Raw genomic sequence first — 17,626 nt, 5'->3', positions numbered from 1 at the left:
TTTCTAATGAGCACTTGTGGGTGTACCTACACCACAGGGACTGCAGTGGTTCAAGAAGTAATCTCACCATCACTTTCTCAAGGGAAATTGGGAATAGGCAATAAATATTGGCCTAGCCAGCAACACCCATGAATGAATTTTAAAAAACCCCGAGACAACCAGATCAATTAAGAAATGTTATCAACTGCCATGAATTTAATTCCATCAATGTACTGCTGATTTGTGTTGTGGTGCTTTTATATTATGGCAGTTTCTAGCATTCCAAACCTGCTCATACCAAGAAATAGAATTAATGGCTGGCTTATAGGAGTCAAACTTGGCTCATGACATTGGTGGGGTTGCTCACAAATGAGACCCAAGATGGGTATAACAGGAGTTACATGACACAGCATGTGTGTTATCCAGCAAGCCACTGGCATATTGAAGATGCCTACACAGGTTTTGCAGGTCAGCAAGTCTAAATTTGCCTACACAATTCTGGAGGTGCTATTAATACTTGCCAGTGAATTGTCTGCATTAATAGTGGTGTGCTCTGCCCTGAAAATCATGCAGAACAGGGGTTAGAAGTTCAGGATAACCAATCAATCACCATCTGATGACAAGAAATGCAAAGGAGGAGGATAGGGCAACAAGAAAAATAAGATGGGAGACCAATTGCCAGACTACCCAAGTATATTTCTACTTGAGATGCCCTGATTGTTTGAAGGTTCAGCTAGTGACTCATACTGGATGAAGGAAAATTAAAATCCTTCAAGCTCGCTCTCACTTACACTCTCCAAGTGGATCCCTCATATTATTGACATTCCACGTGAGGCAACTAAAAGGGTCTGATGGCACTTGCGATGCAATAATGGGCAAGACAGGGAAGTGGTGCACATCATTGCCTTTTATGTGCTGCCGTTTAAAATAAAATAAGATTTAACATTTTTTTTCAAATACTGATGTGCCTTACCCTTGGTGAATTACTATGACTTTCTCTTACACGTTCCACTGAGGTTGTGGCATTAGTGGAGGTAGAGTCAAGGTGCTTGGATCCCTGCTGAAATGTATTTGGCCAACACCCTCTGGGCTTTGTAGGGAGGGCCTGACCAAAAACTGTTCTATCTACACAGACCGACAAAACAATCAGGACATGAAGCGATATGTTGTGATGGGGGTGCAATGGGTGAAAAGTTGGAACGCTTTGACCTATGACTTCCACTTTCACTTGCAATCATCCCTATCACTGCTCACACTCTCGGAAATGGTGATCATGTCACTGGGTAGCTCAACCTGCGTCCATGGTCACTAACTTTCACCGTCTCCTTCCAAAACCAGCTGTTTTGCACGTTTCCATTGGAGCTTTAAATACTTGAGTTGAAATTGTTTCATGTGGGCATGCATCACATCCAACTGCAGTTTAGTGAGCAAAACCCAAAAGGAGAGCAGTTAATTAGGCAATCAATTGAAATTTGGACTTTATGACCTGCTAAACCTAATCTTAATGCTGGGGCCGATACGTTTTAAATCCACAAAAGGAACAGGCTATACTGGATTTAGCAGAGTAATGTACCATAACTAGTTAACAGCCTGATGATAAGAGAATATCTTGTAAATAGTGATCTTGCGAATATTGAATTTGGTAATTAAGCAGAGAAGAAAAAGTTACAAACCAAAGTTTTAAATTTGAATTAGTGTCTCTCATTACACGTAGCCTTGCAGTTTATCATGTTAATTTTGGCATGGTAAAAGGAACCTGGTTTTTGGTTGATATGTCTCTGACATTCTCATCATAGTTCTTAATCTTTTTTCATCAAGCATCTACTTGCTTTCTTAACACATTAATGACGCTTGATTCAAAAATCTTTCTTGACAGCTTATTCTATATGCCTGTTTCTATCTGGCAGACCATTGACTTCACTGCCATTGGCATTTTTGGCCCCTTGGCACAGGAGAAGTGATTTTTCCTCCCAGCTACTAGAATCCTTCTGTTTATATTACAGTGCAGCAAATGACAGTTGTGCTGTAATTTAATAACATACTAACAATCTTTATTGTCACAAGTAGGCTTGCATTTACACTGCAATGAAGTTACTGTGAAAAGCCCCTAGTCGCCACATTCCGGCGCCTGTTTGGGTACACAGAAGGAAAATTCAGAGTATCCAAAAATAGCACGTCTTTCGGGACTTGTGGGAGGAAACCGGAGTACCTGGAGGAAACCCACGCAGACACTGGGAGAACGTGCAGACTCCACACAGACAGTGACCGAAGTCGGGAATCGAACCTGGGACCCTGGAGCTGTGAAGCAACAGTGCTACCCACTGTGCTACTGTGCTTAAGACCGATGTCTCAATGTATATGTAATTGTAAATGTTTTGCACATGAATACTGTAAAATAATATAAACATATGAAGTAGGAGCAGGAGTGGGCTACTCAGCCCCTCCAGCCTGCTTTGTCATTCAATAAGATCATGGCTGATCTGATTGTAAATTGTAACCTCCTGCCTGCCTCCCTATAACATTTCATCCCCATCTTTATCAAAAATCTTTCTACCTCTGCTTTAAAAATATTCAAAGATTCTACTTCCACAGCCTTTTGATGAAGGGAGTTCCAAAAACGTACAACCCTCTTGAGAGAAAAATAGATCCTCCTCATCTCAGTGTTAAATGTGACAGCTGACATTGCAGTTTTACAAAACGTGCTGCATAATGATCTTAATATGAATTTTTGAAAAAACATCTGATAAGGTTTTCTTAAAGACTTTTAGCAAAGATCATAAGTAAGGAGGATTTGGTTGAATGAACAGAAAAGATGGATGGAGAGCAGAAAATAAACAGCAGTGGTAAAGGATGTTTCTTGAACTGGGAACTGTGATTGGTAATCCAAATGAGCCTGTGCTGCAAGTTGCTCTTTACATAGAAAATGATCTGGACTTGGGAATTGGTCTGGACTTGGGAATTGAAAGAACAGTATTAAAATTTGCTGGTGACATCAAATTGTGGCTTACAGCTAATTTAAAGAAGGAGATTAGCTGAATTAGTAATTAGAGATGAGAGTATGCTAAAGACCACATTGTTTAAGGTCATTTATAACAAAGGTTTTGTCTTTAGACTCAGTCATTTAGCACAATGAATTGGTGTGGTCTTTAGAATGTTTTGCTGCTCATCTGAACCAGTTGTTTTTTCAATTTTCTGATCTTTCTATTAGTGCCTCTGAAGCAGCTGATATTCTAACTGGTATAAAAGATATGAATGCAGACTTCCAGGTGTGGCTATGCAGAGCTAGGTCGCATATTCGGTAGCTCCCGCTTGGAACGGACTTTTGGGCTCTTTTACAGGGCCCCCACGGCATTTGTTTGACATTTCCCGGTGTGGCAAGAAGACTGCAACACTCCCCTGACAGTGTCCCCCAGGAATGTTATGTCTTTTGGCTACCAAACCCGGCAGAAACAGTAAAAGATTTGGCTGCAACAGGATAAACAGGGCCCCTTCCAGCATGCAAGCGGGGGAAGGGCAAGCTTAAAGCTGCAAACTGACCTGAGGACCTTTATCAAAAGTGAATTCTAACAGCAGAGGGAATAACTGTGAAAAGATCTCACCAAGGCCGCTGAAGAAGCGGGGACGAGGCTTCCGGTGGCGGCCATGGAGGAGTAGGTTACGCATTTGGCAGCTCCCGTCTGGAACGGACACTTAGACCTTTTTCAGGAGTTTCCACAGACATTTTGGGGCAGATTGGTGAAGCGAACACTGTCAAAAGGATTCCCTCTTGAGACTTTTGGGCTCTTTTCAGGGCCCCCAAGGGCACTTTTTCGACGTTTCCCGGTGTGGGAAGGAGTTAATAATAGTTCCCCGTCAGTATATGGCTTTAACTAGGAGCGGGGGTGACAAAAAAGGTGGTGGTGGACCAGAAGAAGGGAGGGAAGAAGGACAAAATGGCGGCGGGCGGAGACCAGGCAGCGTGGAGGCAGTGGGCGGAGGAGCAACAGGAGGGCATCCAGCGCTGCCTCAGAGAGATTAAAAAGGACCTGCTAGAGCTGATGAAGGCTTCTATTGATAAGCTGCTGGAGACACAGACGGCCCAGGGGGTGGCGATCCGAGAGGCTCAACAAAAGATCTCTGACAATGAGGACGAGATCTTAGTCCTGGCGGTAAAGGTGGAGGCGCACGAGGCGCTCCACAAGAAATGGCAGGAGCAGTTCGAGGAGATGGAGAATCGGTCGAGGCGGAATAATCTGCGGATTCTGGGCCTCCCGGAGGGGCCGGACGTGGGGGCCTATGTGGTCACCATGTTAAACTCGCTGATGGGAGCGGGGTCCTTCCAGGGGCCCCTGGAGCTGGAAGGGGCCCATAGAGTGTTGGCGAGGAGGCCCAAGGCTAACGAGCCTCCGCGGGCGGTGCTGGTGCGGTTCCATCGGTTCGTCAATCGGGAGTGTGTGCTCAGGTGGGCCACGAAGGAGAGGAGCAGCAGGTGGGAGAACGCGGAGTTTCGGATATATCAGGACTGGAGTGCGGAGGTGGCGAAGAGGAGGGCCGGGTACAATCGAGCGAAGGCGGTGCTGCACAGGAAGGGGGTGAAGTTTGGCATGTTGCAGCCGGCGCGATTGTGGGTTACCTACAAGGACCGGCACCATTATTTTGAGTCTCCGGAGGAGGCGTGGGCCTTTGTTCAGGCCGAGAAGCTGGACACAGACTGAGGGTCGGGATGGGCGATCGGGGACTGCAGTGGATATGTTATGCCTATTTTTGGTTCGGGGGGGGGGCGGCCTTTGCATTGTTCTGGGTTCCTTTTTCTCGGTGTTTTTCTCTTTCGGGTTGGGGAGGGTGGATGGGGCGGGTTGGGCACTGTTTTGGTTGGTGGCGGGGCCTGGTAGATGGAGAGCGCGGGAGTTTTTTCCCGCGCCGAAGACTGGGGCGCGGAGGGGGGCGGGGAAGCGAGGATTGTTTCCCGCGCTTAGAACGGAGGGGGAGAGCCTGTGAATGGGGAGCGGGAGAGGAGGGTGTGCCACAATGGGAGGAGTCGAAGGGGAGGCTGGAGTGGCCGGGGTCAGCAGGAGTCAGCTGACTTGCGGAAGTGCAATGGGGGGAGTAAACCAGCTAGGATGGGTCCTGGTGGGGGGGTGGGTGGGGGGGAATCGAGTTGCTGCTGCTAAGATCAAGGAGGAGCTGGAGTAAGTGGGGTGGGTCAAGATGGGGGTATGCCGCTGTGGGGAACGGGCCGGGTGTGGGATGCGGGCGCGTGGCTGGCCGAGGAGGGGTCATGGCTAGTCGGCGGGGGAGGGGGTCGGGTAGCCCCCTAATCCGGTTGATAACCTGGAATGTAAGGGGACTGAATGGGCCGGTTAAGCGTGCCCGCGTGTTCGCGCACCTGAAGGGGCTCAAGGCGGATGTGGTTATGCTCCAGGAGACACACCTGAAGGTGGCAGACCAGGTAAGACTGAGGAAAGGGTGGGTAGGTCAGGTGTTTCACTCCGGGCTAGATGCCAAAAATCGAGGGGTGGTGATCTTGGTGAGAAAGAAGGTGTTATTCGAGGCGTCGAGCATTGTGGCAGATAATGGCGGTAGGTACATAATGGTAAGTGGTAAGTTGCAGGGAGAGAGGGTGGTACTGGTCAATGTGTATGCTCCGAACTGGGATGATGCGGGTTTTATGCAGCGTATGTTGGGTCGGATCCCAGACTTGGAAGTGGGGGGCCTGATAATGGGGGGAGACTTTAACACGGTGTTGGATCCTGCACTGGATCGCTCCAGGTCTAGGACGGTTAGGAAGCCGGCGGCGGCTAGAGTGTTGAGGGGATTTATGGACCAAATGGGAGGGGTGGACCCTTGGAGATTTGCAAGGTCGGGGGCGAGGGAATTTTCATTCTTCTCACATGTCCATAAGGCTTATTCTCGAATCGACTTTTTCATTTTGAGTAGGGCGCTGATAGCGAGAGTAGAGGATACCGAGTATTCGGCAATAGCCATTTCGGACCACGCCCCGCATTGGGTGGACTTGGAGATGGGGGAGGAGAGGGACCAGCGCCCGCTGTGGCGCTTGGAGGTGGGGCTGTTGGCGGACGAGGAGGTGAGCGAGCGGGTCCGAGGAAGTATAGAGAGGTACTTGGAGACCAACGACAACGGGGAGGTCCGAGTGGGGATGGTATGGGAGGCACTGAAGGCGGTGGTGAGGGGAGAGCTGATCTCCATCAGGGCCCACAAGGAGCGGAGGGAGCAGAGGGAGAGGCTGGTGGGGGAGATGGTGAGGGTAGACAGGAGGTATGCGGAAGAACCTGAGGAAGGATTGTTGAGGAAGAGGCGCAGCCTCCAGGCCGAATTCGACCTGGTGACCACCAGGCAGGCGGAGGTGCAGTGGAGGAAGGCCCAGGGGGCGGTCTACGAGTATGGGGAAAAGGCAAGCCGGATGCTGGCGCATCAGCTTCGGAAGCGGGACGCAGCTAGGGAGATCGGGGGAGTTAAGGACAGGGGAGGGAGCGTGGTGCGGAGTGGGGTTGGCATCAATGGGGTCTTCAGGGACTTCTACGAGGAATTGTACCGATCAGAGCCCCCACGGGAGGAGGGAGGGATGGGCCGTTTCCTGGACCAATTGAGGTTTCCAAAGGTGGAAGAGGGACTGGTGGCGGGACTGGGGGCCCCGATTGGGCTGGAGGAGCTGATCAAAGGGATAGGAAGCATGCAGGCGGGGAAGGCACGGGGCCGGACGGTTTCCCGGTCGAGTTCTATAAAAAATATATGGACCTGTTGGGCCCGCTGTTAGTTAGGATCTTTAATGAGGCAAGGGGGGGGGGGCTTTACCCCCGACGATGTCCCGGGCACTGATCTCCTTGATCCTGAAGCGGGACAAGGATCCCCTGCAATGTGGGTCTTACAGACCGATTTCCTTGCTAAATGTAGATGCCAAGGTGCTGGCGAAGGTCTTAGCCACGAGGATTGAGGTTTGTGTGCCGCAGATCATCCATGAAGACCAGACGGGGTTTGTGAAGGGGAGACAGTTGAACGCGAATGTGCGGAGGCTTTTGAACGTTATCATGATGCTGGCGAGGGAGGGGGAGGCGGAGATAGTGGTGGCGATGGATGCTGAGAAAGCCTTCGATAGGGTAGAGTGGGGGTACCTGTGGGAGGAGCTGAAGAGGTTCGGGTTTGGGGAGGGGTTTGTCAGGTGGGTTAGGCTGTTGTATGAGGTCCCGATGGCGAGTGTGGCCACAAATAGGAGGAGGTCCGAGTACTTTCGGTTGCACCGAGGGACGAGACAGGGGTGTCCCCTGTCCCCCCCTGCTCTTCACACTGGCGATTGAACCCCTGGCTATGGCACTGAGAGAGTCGAGGAACTGGAGGGGGTTGGTGCGGGGTGGGGAGGAGCATAGGGTGTCGCTTTATGCGGACGACCTGCTGCTGTATGTGGCGGACCCGGTGGGAGGAATGCCAGAGGTAATGAGGATGCTTAGGGAATTCGGGGACTTTTCGGGGTACAAGCTCAATATGGGGAAGAGCGAGCTGTTCGTAGTTCAGCTAGGGGACCAGGAGAGGGGGATTGGCGAGCTCCCACTAAAAAGGGCGGAGAGGAGTTTTAGATATTTGGGGGTCCAGGTGGCCAGGAGCTGGGGGGCCCTGCATAGGCTTAACTTTACAAGGCTGGTGGAGCAAATGGAGGAGGAGTTCAAGAGGTGGGACGCGTTGCCGCTGTCCCTGGCGGGTAGGGTGCAGTCAGTCAAAATGACGGTGCTCCCAAGGTTTTTGTTCCTGTTCCCGTGCCTCCCCGTGTTTATCCCGAAGGCTTTTTTCAGGCGGATTAAGAGGAGTATAATGGGGTTTGTGTGGGCGCGAGGGACTCCGAGGGTGAGAAGGGTGTTCCTGGAGCGGAATAGAGATGGGGGGGGGGGCTGGCGCTGCCCAACCTCTGTGGGTACTACTGGGCCGCCAATGTATCAATGGTGCGCAAGTGGGTGATGGAGGGGGAGGGGGCTGCATGGAAGAGGCTGGAGATGGCGTCCTGTGTGGGTACGAGTCTGGGGGCGCTGGCAACGGCACCGCTGCCGCTCCCTCCAAGGAGGTATACCACGAGCCCGGTGGTGGTGGCGGCCCTCAAAATTTGGGGACAGTGGAGGCGGCATAGGGGGGAAGTTAGGGCCTCGACGTGGACCCCATTACGGGGGAACCACCGGTTCGCCCCAGGAAGAACAGGTGGAGGGTTTTCGGGGTGGCACAGGGCAGGCATACGAAAGTTGGGGGACCTGTTTGTGGACGGGAAGTTCGCGAGCTTGGGTGAGCTGGAATTGAAGTACGGGCTCCCCCCGGGGAACACCTTCAGGTACTTACAGGTAAGGGCGTTTCCCAGACGGCAGGTGGTGGAATTCCCACGGCTACTGCCACACACAGTACAGGACAGGGTGCTCTCGGGGGGTGGGTGGGAGTGGGGAAGATCTCGGAAACTTACTAGGTGATGCAGGAGGAGGAGGAGGCCTCGGTGGTGGAGTTGAAAGGTAAGTGGGAGGAGGAGTTGGGAGAGGAGATCGAAGAAGGGACGTGGGCAGATGCCCAAGGGAGGGTGAACTCTTCCTCTTCATGCACGAGGCTCAGCCTCATACAGTTTAAGGTGCTGCACAGGGCACACATGACCGGGACAAGGATGAGCAGGTTCTTTGGGGGGGAGGACAGGTGTGTTAGGTGCTCAGGGAGCCCAGCAAATCACACCCATATGTTCTGGGCATGCCCAGCGCTGGAGGAATTTTGGAAGGGCGTAGCGAGGACGGTGTCGAGGGTGGTAGGATCCAGGGTCAAACCGGGCTGGGGGCTCGCAATATTTGGGGTGGCAGAGGATCCGGGAGTGCAGGAGGCGAAAGAGGCCGGAATTCTGGCCTTTGCGTCCCTGGTAGCCCGGCGAAGGATTCTCCTTCAGTGGAAAGATACGAGGCCCCCAAGCGTGGAATCCTGGATCAGCGATATGGCAGTGTTCATTAAATTGGAGAGGGTGAAATTTGCCTTGAGAGGGTCGGTACAAGGGTTCTTTAGGCGGTGGCAACCGTCCTTAGACTTTCTGGCAGAACGCTAGACATTGGTCAATGGCAGCAGCAGCTCGGTGGGTGGGGGGGCGGGTTTACTTTATTTTTGTTTATGTTATTTACACTGGAAGGGTCTGAGGGGGTGTATACACCTGTTGTCTTAAGTCGGGGTGTTAATGTTAATTTATTATTTAGGTACGGGGGGGGAGGGGTTTGGGGGGTTGCTTTTTTATATTGTGTTTTGTACTTAACCCTGTTGGGTTCTTTTTTTCTTTCTCATTTTGTTATTGATATTTTATGAAAACCTTTAATAAAAATTATTTTTAAAAAAAGATATGAATGCATGGAGATAAAATATGGAAATACCCATTGGTGCTAATCATATTTATCTACCTTGTTCTCATATCCCTTTAATTTCTTTGCCGTTATCCAGCTATCCAACCAAATCGAGTTTGGCATTGCTTTTACCTTAAACAATATAAAGAACAACCCTTGAAGTGAATTCCATAGCATCACAATTCTGAGACAAAATAAATTTTCTCTGCTGTAAGTTTTTTATTTATGGCCCCTCATTCCTGTTATTTATTTTGTGCGTGACTTTTATTTCTGCCAAACCTAATACTACATCTTGGTTCAACCGTATCTGTTTTTCTTCCTAATATTCTGTCTAGTGAATCTTGCATCCTGAAGTGTCTGTAATGTCCCCAGTAAAGAATTAAATTGCCCACAACAGAAGCCTTTACTGATTGATAGTGAAGTCAAATGCAAAATACAAGTTTGTAATGAAGTGTTGCATTTGGGCATTACATGTTTCACTGCTTGCATTTCTTACACTTGAATTTCATGTTCAAATATATTAATCACCAGAGAGTTTGCCAGAATCAATGTACAAATAAAAAGAATAGTCAAGAATTGAGATTGACCGATTGAGAAATTCAAATAGTAAAATAAATTCTGATTTGAACATAGCTGCTGGAGAAGCACAAGATTACAGAGATTATGGTGGAACTGCTGGAACTTTACCAGGAGGAAGATGATGCCTATATTGCTTTATCTGAAGCAACTACAGAACTCTACCAATATCTACTGCAACCGTTCAGAGATATGAGAGAACTGTCCATGCTGCGACGTCAGCAGATAAAGGTAAGAGACTGCAGTCAAGCTCTCCTCCTTGGCATGTAAATAGATAAGTATATAGAGGGTTTGTAATATGGGAAAGTGAAATGCACAGCTTATACCACAAATGAGACCCTGATGTGTTTTATACAGGCCTGCCTTAAATAGAATTAACTACAATGTTTTGGTAGTCATTCTGTTCTGTTTGTAACTATTGAATTGCCTATCAACATCCTGGGGTGTTATCATTGACCAGAGACTGAACTGGATTAGCCATGTAAATACTGTGACTACAAGAGCAGATGAGAGGCTCTGAATCCTGCAGAAAATAATTTGCCTCCTGACTCCCAAAGCCTGTCCATCATCTACAAGGCACAACCAGGCTAGCTCAGTTGGCTGGACAGGTGGTTAGTGATGCAGAGCAAGGCCGAAAGCATGGGTTCAATTCCCGTATTGGCTGAGGTTATTCACAAAGGCCCCACCGTCTCAACTTCGCCTCAGGTGTGGTGATCCTCAGGTCAAATCACCACCAGTCAGCTCTCCCCCTCAAAGGTAAAGCAGCCTATGCTCATATGGGACAAGTCAGGGATGTGGTGGAATATTCTGCACCTGGCTGAATGAATGCAGCTCAAACAACACTCGTGTAGGTCAGCACCATCCAGGACAAAGCAGTCAGCTTGATTGCCACTCCATCCACCGCCTTCAGCATCCACACCCGCCACCACTAACACTACAAGATGCACTGCAGCAACTCCCCAAGGCTTCTTAGACAACACATTCCAAACCTCCAACTTCTACCACCTAGAAGGACAAGGGCAGCAGATGCATGGGAACACCATTGCCTTGAAGATCCCCTTGAAGTCACTCACCATCCTGACTTGTAAATATGTCATCATTCTTTCACCGTCGCTGGGTCAAAATGCTGGAACTCCCTCCCTAGCAGCACTGGGTGTGTCTATACCACATGGATTGCAGCAAAAGAACAAACAAAGAACAAAGAAATGTACAGCACAGGAACAGGCCCTTCGGCCCTCCAAGCCCGTGCCGACCATGCTGCCTGACTAAACTACAATCTTCTACACTTCCTGGGTCCGTATCCTTCTATTCCCATCCTATTCATGTATTTGTCAAGATGCCCCTTAAATGTCCCTATCGTCCCTGCTTCCACGACCTCCTCCGGTAGCGAGTTCCAGGCACCCACTACCCTCTGCGTAAAAAAACTTGCCTCGTACATCTATTCTAAACCTTGCCCCTCGCACCTTAAACCTATGCCCCCTAGTAATTGACCCCTCTACCCTGGGGAAAAGCCTCTGACTATCCACTCTGTCTATGCCCCTCATAATTTTGTAGACCTCTATCAGGCCTCCCCTCAACCTCCTTCGTTCCAGTGAGAACAAACCGAGTTTATTCAATCGCTCCTCATAGCTAATGCCCTCCATACCAGGCAACATTCTGGTAAATCTCTTCTGCACCCTCTCTAAAGCCTCCACATCCTTCTGGTAGTGTGGTGACCAGAATTGAACACTATACTCCAAGTGTGGCCTAACTAAGGTTCTATACAGCTGCAACATGACTTGCCAATTCTTATACTCAATGCCCCGGCCAATGAAGGCAAGCATGCCGTATGCCTTCTTGACTACCTTCTCCACCTGTGTTGCCCCTTTCAATGACCTGTGGACCTGTACTCCTAGATCTCTTTGACTTTCAATACTCTTGGGGGTTCTACCATTCACTGTATATTCCCTACCTGCATTAGACCTTCCAAAATGCATTACCTCACATTTGTCCGGATTAAACTCCATCTGCCATCTCTCCGCCCAAGTCTCCAGACAATCTAAATCCTGCTGTATCCTCCGACAGTCCTCATCGCTATCCGCAATTCCACCAACCTTTGTGTCGTCTGCAAACTTACTGATCAGACCAGTTACATTTTCCTCCAAATCATTTATATATACTACAAAGAGCAAAGGTCCCAGCACTGATCCCTGTGGAACACCACTGGTCACAGCCCTCCAATTAGAAAAGCATCCCTCCATTGCTACTCTCTGCCTTCTATGGCCTAGCCAGTTCTGTATCCACCTTGCCAGCTCACCCCTGATCCCGTGTGACTTCACCTTTTGTACTAGTCTACCATGAGGGACCTTGTCAAAGGCCTTACTGAAGTCCATATAGGCAACATCTACTGCCCTACCTGCATCAATCATCTTAGTGACCTCCTCGAAAAACTCTATCAAGTTAGTGAGACACGACCTCCCCTTCACAAAACCGTGCTGCCTCTCACTAATACGTCCATTTGCTTCCAAATGGGAGTAGATCCTGTCTCGAAGAATTCTCTCCAGTAATTTCCCTACCACTGAAGTAAGGTTCACCGGCCTGTAGTTCCCGGGATTATCCTTGCTACCCTTCTTAAACAGAGGAACAACATTGGCTATTCTCCAGTCCTTCGGGACATCCCCTGAAGACAGCGAGGATCCAAAGATTTCTGTCAAGGCCTCAGCAATTTCCTCTCCAGCCTCCTTCAGTATTCTGGGGTAGATCCCATCAGGCCCTGGGGACTTATCTACCTTAATATTTTTTAAGACACCCAACACCTCGTCTTTTTGGATCACAATGTGACCCAGGCTATCTACACCCCCTTCTCCAGACTCAACATCTACCAATTCCTTCTCTTTGGTGAATACTGATGCAAAGTATTCATTTAGTACCTCGCCCATTTCCTCTGGCTCCACACATAGATTCCCTTGCCTATCCTTCAGTGGGCCAACCCTTTCCCTGGCTACCCTCTTGCTTTTTATGTACGTTCAAGAAGGCAGCTCACCACCTTCTTGACAACAATTAGGAGTGTACAATGAATGTTGGCCTAGCCAGCGAAGCCCACATCCCTTGAATTAATAAAATAGTAGGATAAGTGAAGAATTTCTAGACCAGGGTGAGGATTTTAAATCGTTAGTTGTTGTATAGGCAGCCAATGTAGGTCTGGTGAGGACTGACATAATAGACGAGTCTGATTTGGCGTAGGACCGGATACCAGCATTAGAATTTTAATGAATGGAGAACAAAGACCAAACCAGTGAGTAGGATGTTTGAGAAATTGAGTCTAGAGGTGACAAAAGCATAATTAAGATTTTAATAAGTAATGGAGGAGATGCAGAGATGGAAGTCTGTCAGATTGTAGAGGTGGAAGGAAATTGGCCGTGTTGATGGATGGGACATTGTTTTTTAATCCATGTGTCAAAAACAGAATGCAGTAGTTTCATATGCTGGTTCAGCTGGGTTTTGATTTTTAATATGCCGGGTTCCTGCTGTATTCTCAATATGTTAGAGTGAATGTGAAGAATTGGAGATCAAATCCACATTTTATGTTCTTTTGTGATGTTCCTTCAAAGGAACTGATCAGATCTGACATTATCTACAACATTATCATTGCAGTTTAGGTGTTGGTGTCAAGTACTTGTGGATCTCTAATCTACAACAAATGTATCTTGGATTTAACGTTTCAAGAGCACCCTTATTCTACCAATGAAACATTTTCCGTTTCCCACACCAGTCCATTTAATAAGATTACTATTTAGTGTCAGTTTTTTCCTGAGAGTTCATTAGAAACTTGGTTGATATTGACCAAACCTTTAAGCCACTTAGCACTGGTAAACAAAAGACTTTTGTCTTATAAGCCTGACTAGATGTAAATACATGTCCTAGAGAGACTGTCAAAAAACTCAATATCAATCACCACCCCCTCCTGCCCCTTGTTTGAGTAGTGGCAGTTCTGATTTCCTATCTGGCTCACCTTCAATCACTTATACTGTTAAGATTTTTTTTAAAAAATTCCAATTAAGAGGCAATTTAGTGTAGCCAATCCACCTACCCTGCAAATTATGGGGGCGAGACCCACTCAGACAAGGGGAGAATGTGTAAACTTCACACGGCTGACCCTGGGTCGGAATCTCACCCGGGTTTTTGATGGCGAGAGGGAGCAGTGCTAACTGCTCCGCCACCGTGCCGTCTAACTTATACTGTTAAGATGACACTCTGTAACTATCATCGCTTGTCATAAAAAGAAAATCTGGTCTGGTTCACCAATGTTCTTTAGGGAAGGAAAGTTGCTGCTGTTAACTGTTCTGGCCTACGTGTGACTCCAGACCTTCAGCAATGAGGTTGACTCTTAATTGTCAAGGGCAATTAGGAATGGGTAACAAATGCTGGTCTTGTCAGCGATGCCCATATCCCAAGAAAAAAATGATAGGCAGAAAAGTGAGAGATTTAACAATTACTTTAAATGATAGCAGGGTGATTTAAGACCAGAAGACGTAGGAGCAGAATTGTGCTCTGCCATTTGATCATGGCTGATATATTTCTTATCTCCATTCTCCTACCGTCTCCCCATAACCCCTGATCCCCTTATTAATTTGTACTTGCAGTGCAGTTTATTTGGTGCATTTCCGTGTGTGTGTGCTGTTGAACTAACTTTTAAAAAGTAGATCAAAGTGCTTTAGTACTGGGGCAGGTTTAGCTCACATGGCTAGACAGCTGGTTCACGATCCAGAGCAGCCCAGTTCAATTCCCGTACCAGCTGAGGTTATTCATTAAGGCCCACCTTCTTAACTTTGCCCTCGCCTGAGGTGTGGTGATCCTCAGGGTAAATCACTACCAGTCAGTTCACCCCCTCAATGGGAAAGCAGCCTACGGTCATTTGGGACTATGGCGACTTTACCTTACCTAGCACTTTCCACACTCCTATGTGAGATATACGTTTGAGCCTCCTGTTGCCAGAGGCAGAAATAGACTATCTTCATCGCCTCCAATATTGCCAGATCAGGTCTCTCACTCCTAGATGCTTCAGAGTCTTGGACAACCTGCAGCAGGCACATCAAGCACCCGAGGAATACCAAACGGAAGAGAAAATACTGGAAAATCTCAGCAGGTCTGGCAGCATCTGTAGGGAGAGAAAAGAGCTAACGTTTCGAGTCCGATGACTCTTTGTCAAAGCTAACAGACAGAGAAAGTGGGAAATATTTATACTGTGGAGTGAGAATGAAATGTGAGTCATAGCCACAGAAACCCAGGGAAACCAGGTGCTAATGGCCACAGAAACCAAGGTGAAAGAGTGCTAATGGCAGTCCCCAGAGAGAACAAAAGATGTGAAAGGTCAAACAGCAGGGAGACTAACATCAGAGAATGAACTGTAGATGTGGGGGAAGGGGGAAGCAAAGAGGAGAAAGGTGAAGGAAAGGTGGATAAGATTGGGGGGGGGGGGGGATTAAATATATATTAAGAAAGGAATAAATGGTAAAAGACAGTTAAAATGAAATGGGATGAAAACAAATGGGGTGAGGTGGGGTAGAGCTGATCATCTGAAGTTGAATTCGATGTTCAGGCCGGAAGGCTGTAGCGTGCCTAACCAGCATCTGCAGTAATTGGCTTTTACCCGAGGAATATCCCTCTGCAGGATCTTCCAAATCTAGTGGCAAGATAGGAAATCCAACAACAGCATCTTCTCCTCAGCCAACTTGCCCAGCGCCAGGTGCTATCACTCAATCAGCCCCAGGTCATGTCAGTCATATGCCTGACACCAACTACTCTACTTGGAACTGGGGCACAGCAGGAAGCCTCCAGGAGGACAGCAGAAATGCTTTAGGGATATCCTCAAAGCATCCCTATGGAAGTCAAACATCCCTGATGACGAATGGGACTCTAGCTGTGACTGACCAACATGAAGAAGGTTCATTTGGGAAGGCACCAGATAAATCAAGAGACTTTGAGTCCATGCAACGGCAAAGTTGAGGTGTCGGAGTGCACAAATCTCCAAACACCTCATCTGTTTGACCTTCCAATCACCACCTGTCCTGCATGTGGCAAGGTTTTCGGATCGCGCATTGTACTTATTGGTCATTTCAGAACTTTTCAAACCAGAGTAGAAAGAAATGATCGTCAATCACAAGGGACTGCTTAAGAAGATGATATGAGACAATTTATCACTGGTGAAGCTTTATTTGGTGTCATTAAAGTGAGCTTCTGAATTTACAGGTCTGTTCTGGACTCTGGATAAGCTACTTTATGAACAAATTGTTGAGCTAGTTTAAATATTTTGCTTTCAAACTATGGACAAAGCCAAACCTAAACATGAGCTGTTGCTGTACAAAATGCAAAAGAAAAGGCTTTCAGGGTGGCATGTGGCACAGTGGTTGGCACTGGGACTGCGGCGCTGAGAAGCCGGGCTCGAATCCCGGCCCTTGGTCACTGTCCATGTGGAGTTTGCACCTTCTCCCCGTGTCTATGTAGGTTTCACCCCCACAACCCAAAGATGTGCAGGTTAAGTGGATTGGCCATGCTAAATTGCCCCTTAATTGGGAGAAGAAAAAAAATTGGGTACTCTAAATTTATTTTTTAAAAGCCTTTCTTTCCACTTAAGTTTATCTGTTGTTATGTATTGCACATATTGGTTGAAATCTATGTCTGAACGTGAATAAAGAGTAACTTGATTTGTGCTGTTATGGAACCCTATATGGTTACCTGTATTGGAGAATTGCATTTTTAATACAATGTAATGCAGTTTACAGAAGTTTAAAAAATATATCTAGTTTTGTCTATCACTAATTTATTTAGGGATGATATTTTCAGTGATATTTTGAGGTGCAAGATCAGTCACCTCTTGTTGGATTTTGTTAGTAATAACTTAATTTAGGAGTCTAACATTTTATTAATAATAATCGTTATTAGTGTCACAAGTAGGCTTACATTAGCAATGAACTTACTGTGAAAATCCCCTAGTCGCCACACTCCGGCGCCTATTCGGGCACACAGAGGGAGAATTCAGAATGTCTAATTCACCTAACAGCACATCTTTCGGGACTTGTGGGAGGAAACCGGAGCACCCGGAGGAAACCCACGCAGACACTGGGAGAACGTGCAGATTCTGCACAGACAGTGACCCAAGCTGGGAATCGAACCTGGGACCCTGGTGCTGTGAAGCAACAGTGTTGTGCACAAAAGCAGAATCTTTAATAATTTAAAAAAAACAAACCATCTAAGTGGTCACTGATCGGGTACCTGATGTATCTTTCTAGTCCAAGATCAAATACCTGTTTCAGTTCTATCTATAGAGATGTGTTTGTTACAGTTAAACGTGAAATAAGCTATGTAAAGGATGCAGAAGAGATTTAATAGGATGGTACCAGGCTGTGGGACTTTAGTTATGTGGAGAGATTAGAGAAACTGTGGTTTTACGGTTAAGAGGAGATTCTACAGTGATGTTCACAATCAGAACTGGTTTTGATAGAGTAAATAAGGTAGGATGGTAACCTGAAGGCATAAATTTAAGGTGATTGGCAAAATAACTGAAGGTGACATGTTGTGATCTGAAATGCACTACATGAAGAAGTAGTGGAAGCAGATTCAATAGTAACATTAAAAAGATAGTTGAATCAATACTTAAGGGAAAAGCATAGGGGATGAGCAGGGAGTGTTAATGGCTGGATATCTCCACCAAAGAGCAGACAGAACCTTGATTGGTTGAATGTATGATTCAATAACGTCCT

The 17,626-nt window shown here is 47.4% G+C and overlaps 1 protein-coding gene across 1 annotated transcript in view; it reads left to right on the top strand.

Moving 5' to 3' along the window:
- jmy (junction mediating and regulatory protein, p53 cofactor) overlaps positions 1 to 17,626 on the top strand; it is a 209,885-nt gene that overhangs the window by 27,220 nt on the left and 165,039 nt on the right. Inside the window, exon 2 of the mRNA XM_072515988.1 lies at positions 9,945 to 10,118. Within this exon, the coding sequence (XP_072372089.1) occupies positions 9,945 to 10,118 (174 nt within the window). The remainder of the gene's footprint in view (positions 1 to 9,944; positions 10,119 to 17,626) is intronic.

Source organism: Scyliorhinus torazame, chromosome 9 (assembly GCF_047496885.1).
Source record: "Scyliorhinus torazame isolate Kashiwa2021f chromosome 9, sScyTor2.1, whole genome shotgun sequence".
In the NCBI taxonomy this organism is placed as follows: domain Eukaryota; kingdom Metazoa; phylum Chordata; class Chondrichthyes; order Carcharhiniformes; family Scyliorhinidae; genus Scyliorhinus; species Scyliorhinus torazame.
This window is presented reverse-complemented; position numbering and strand designations above follow the sequence as displayed.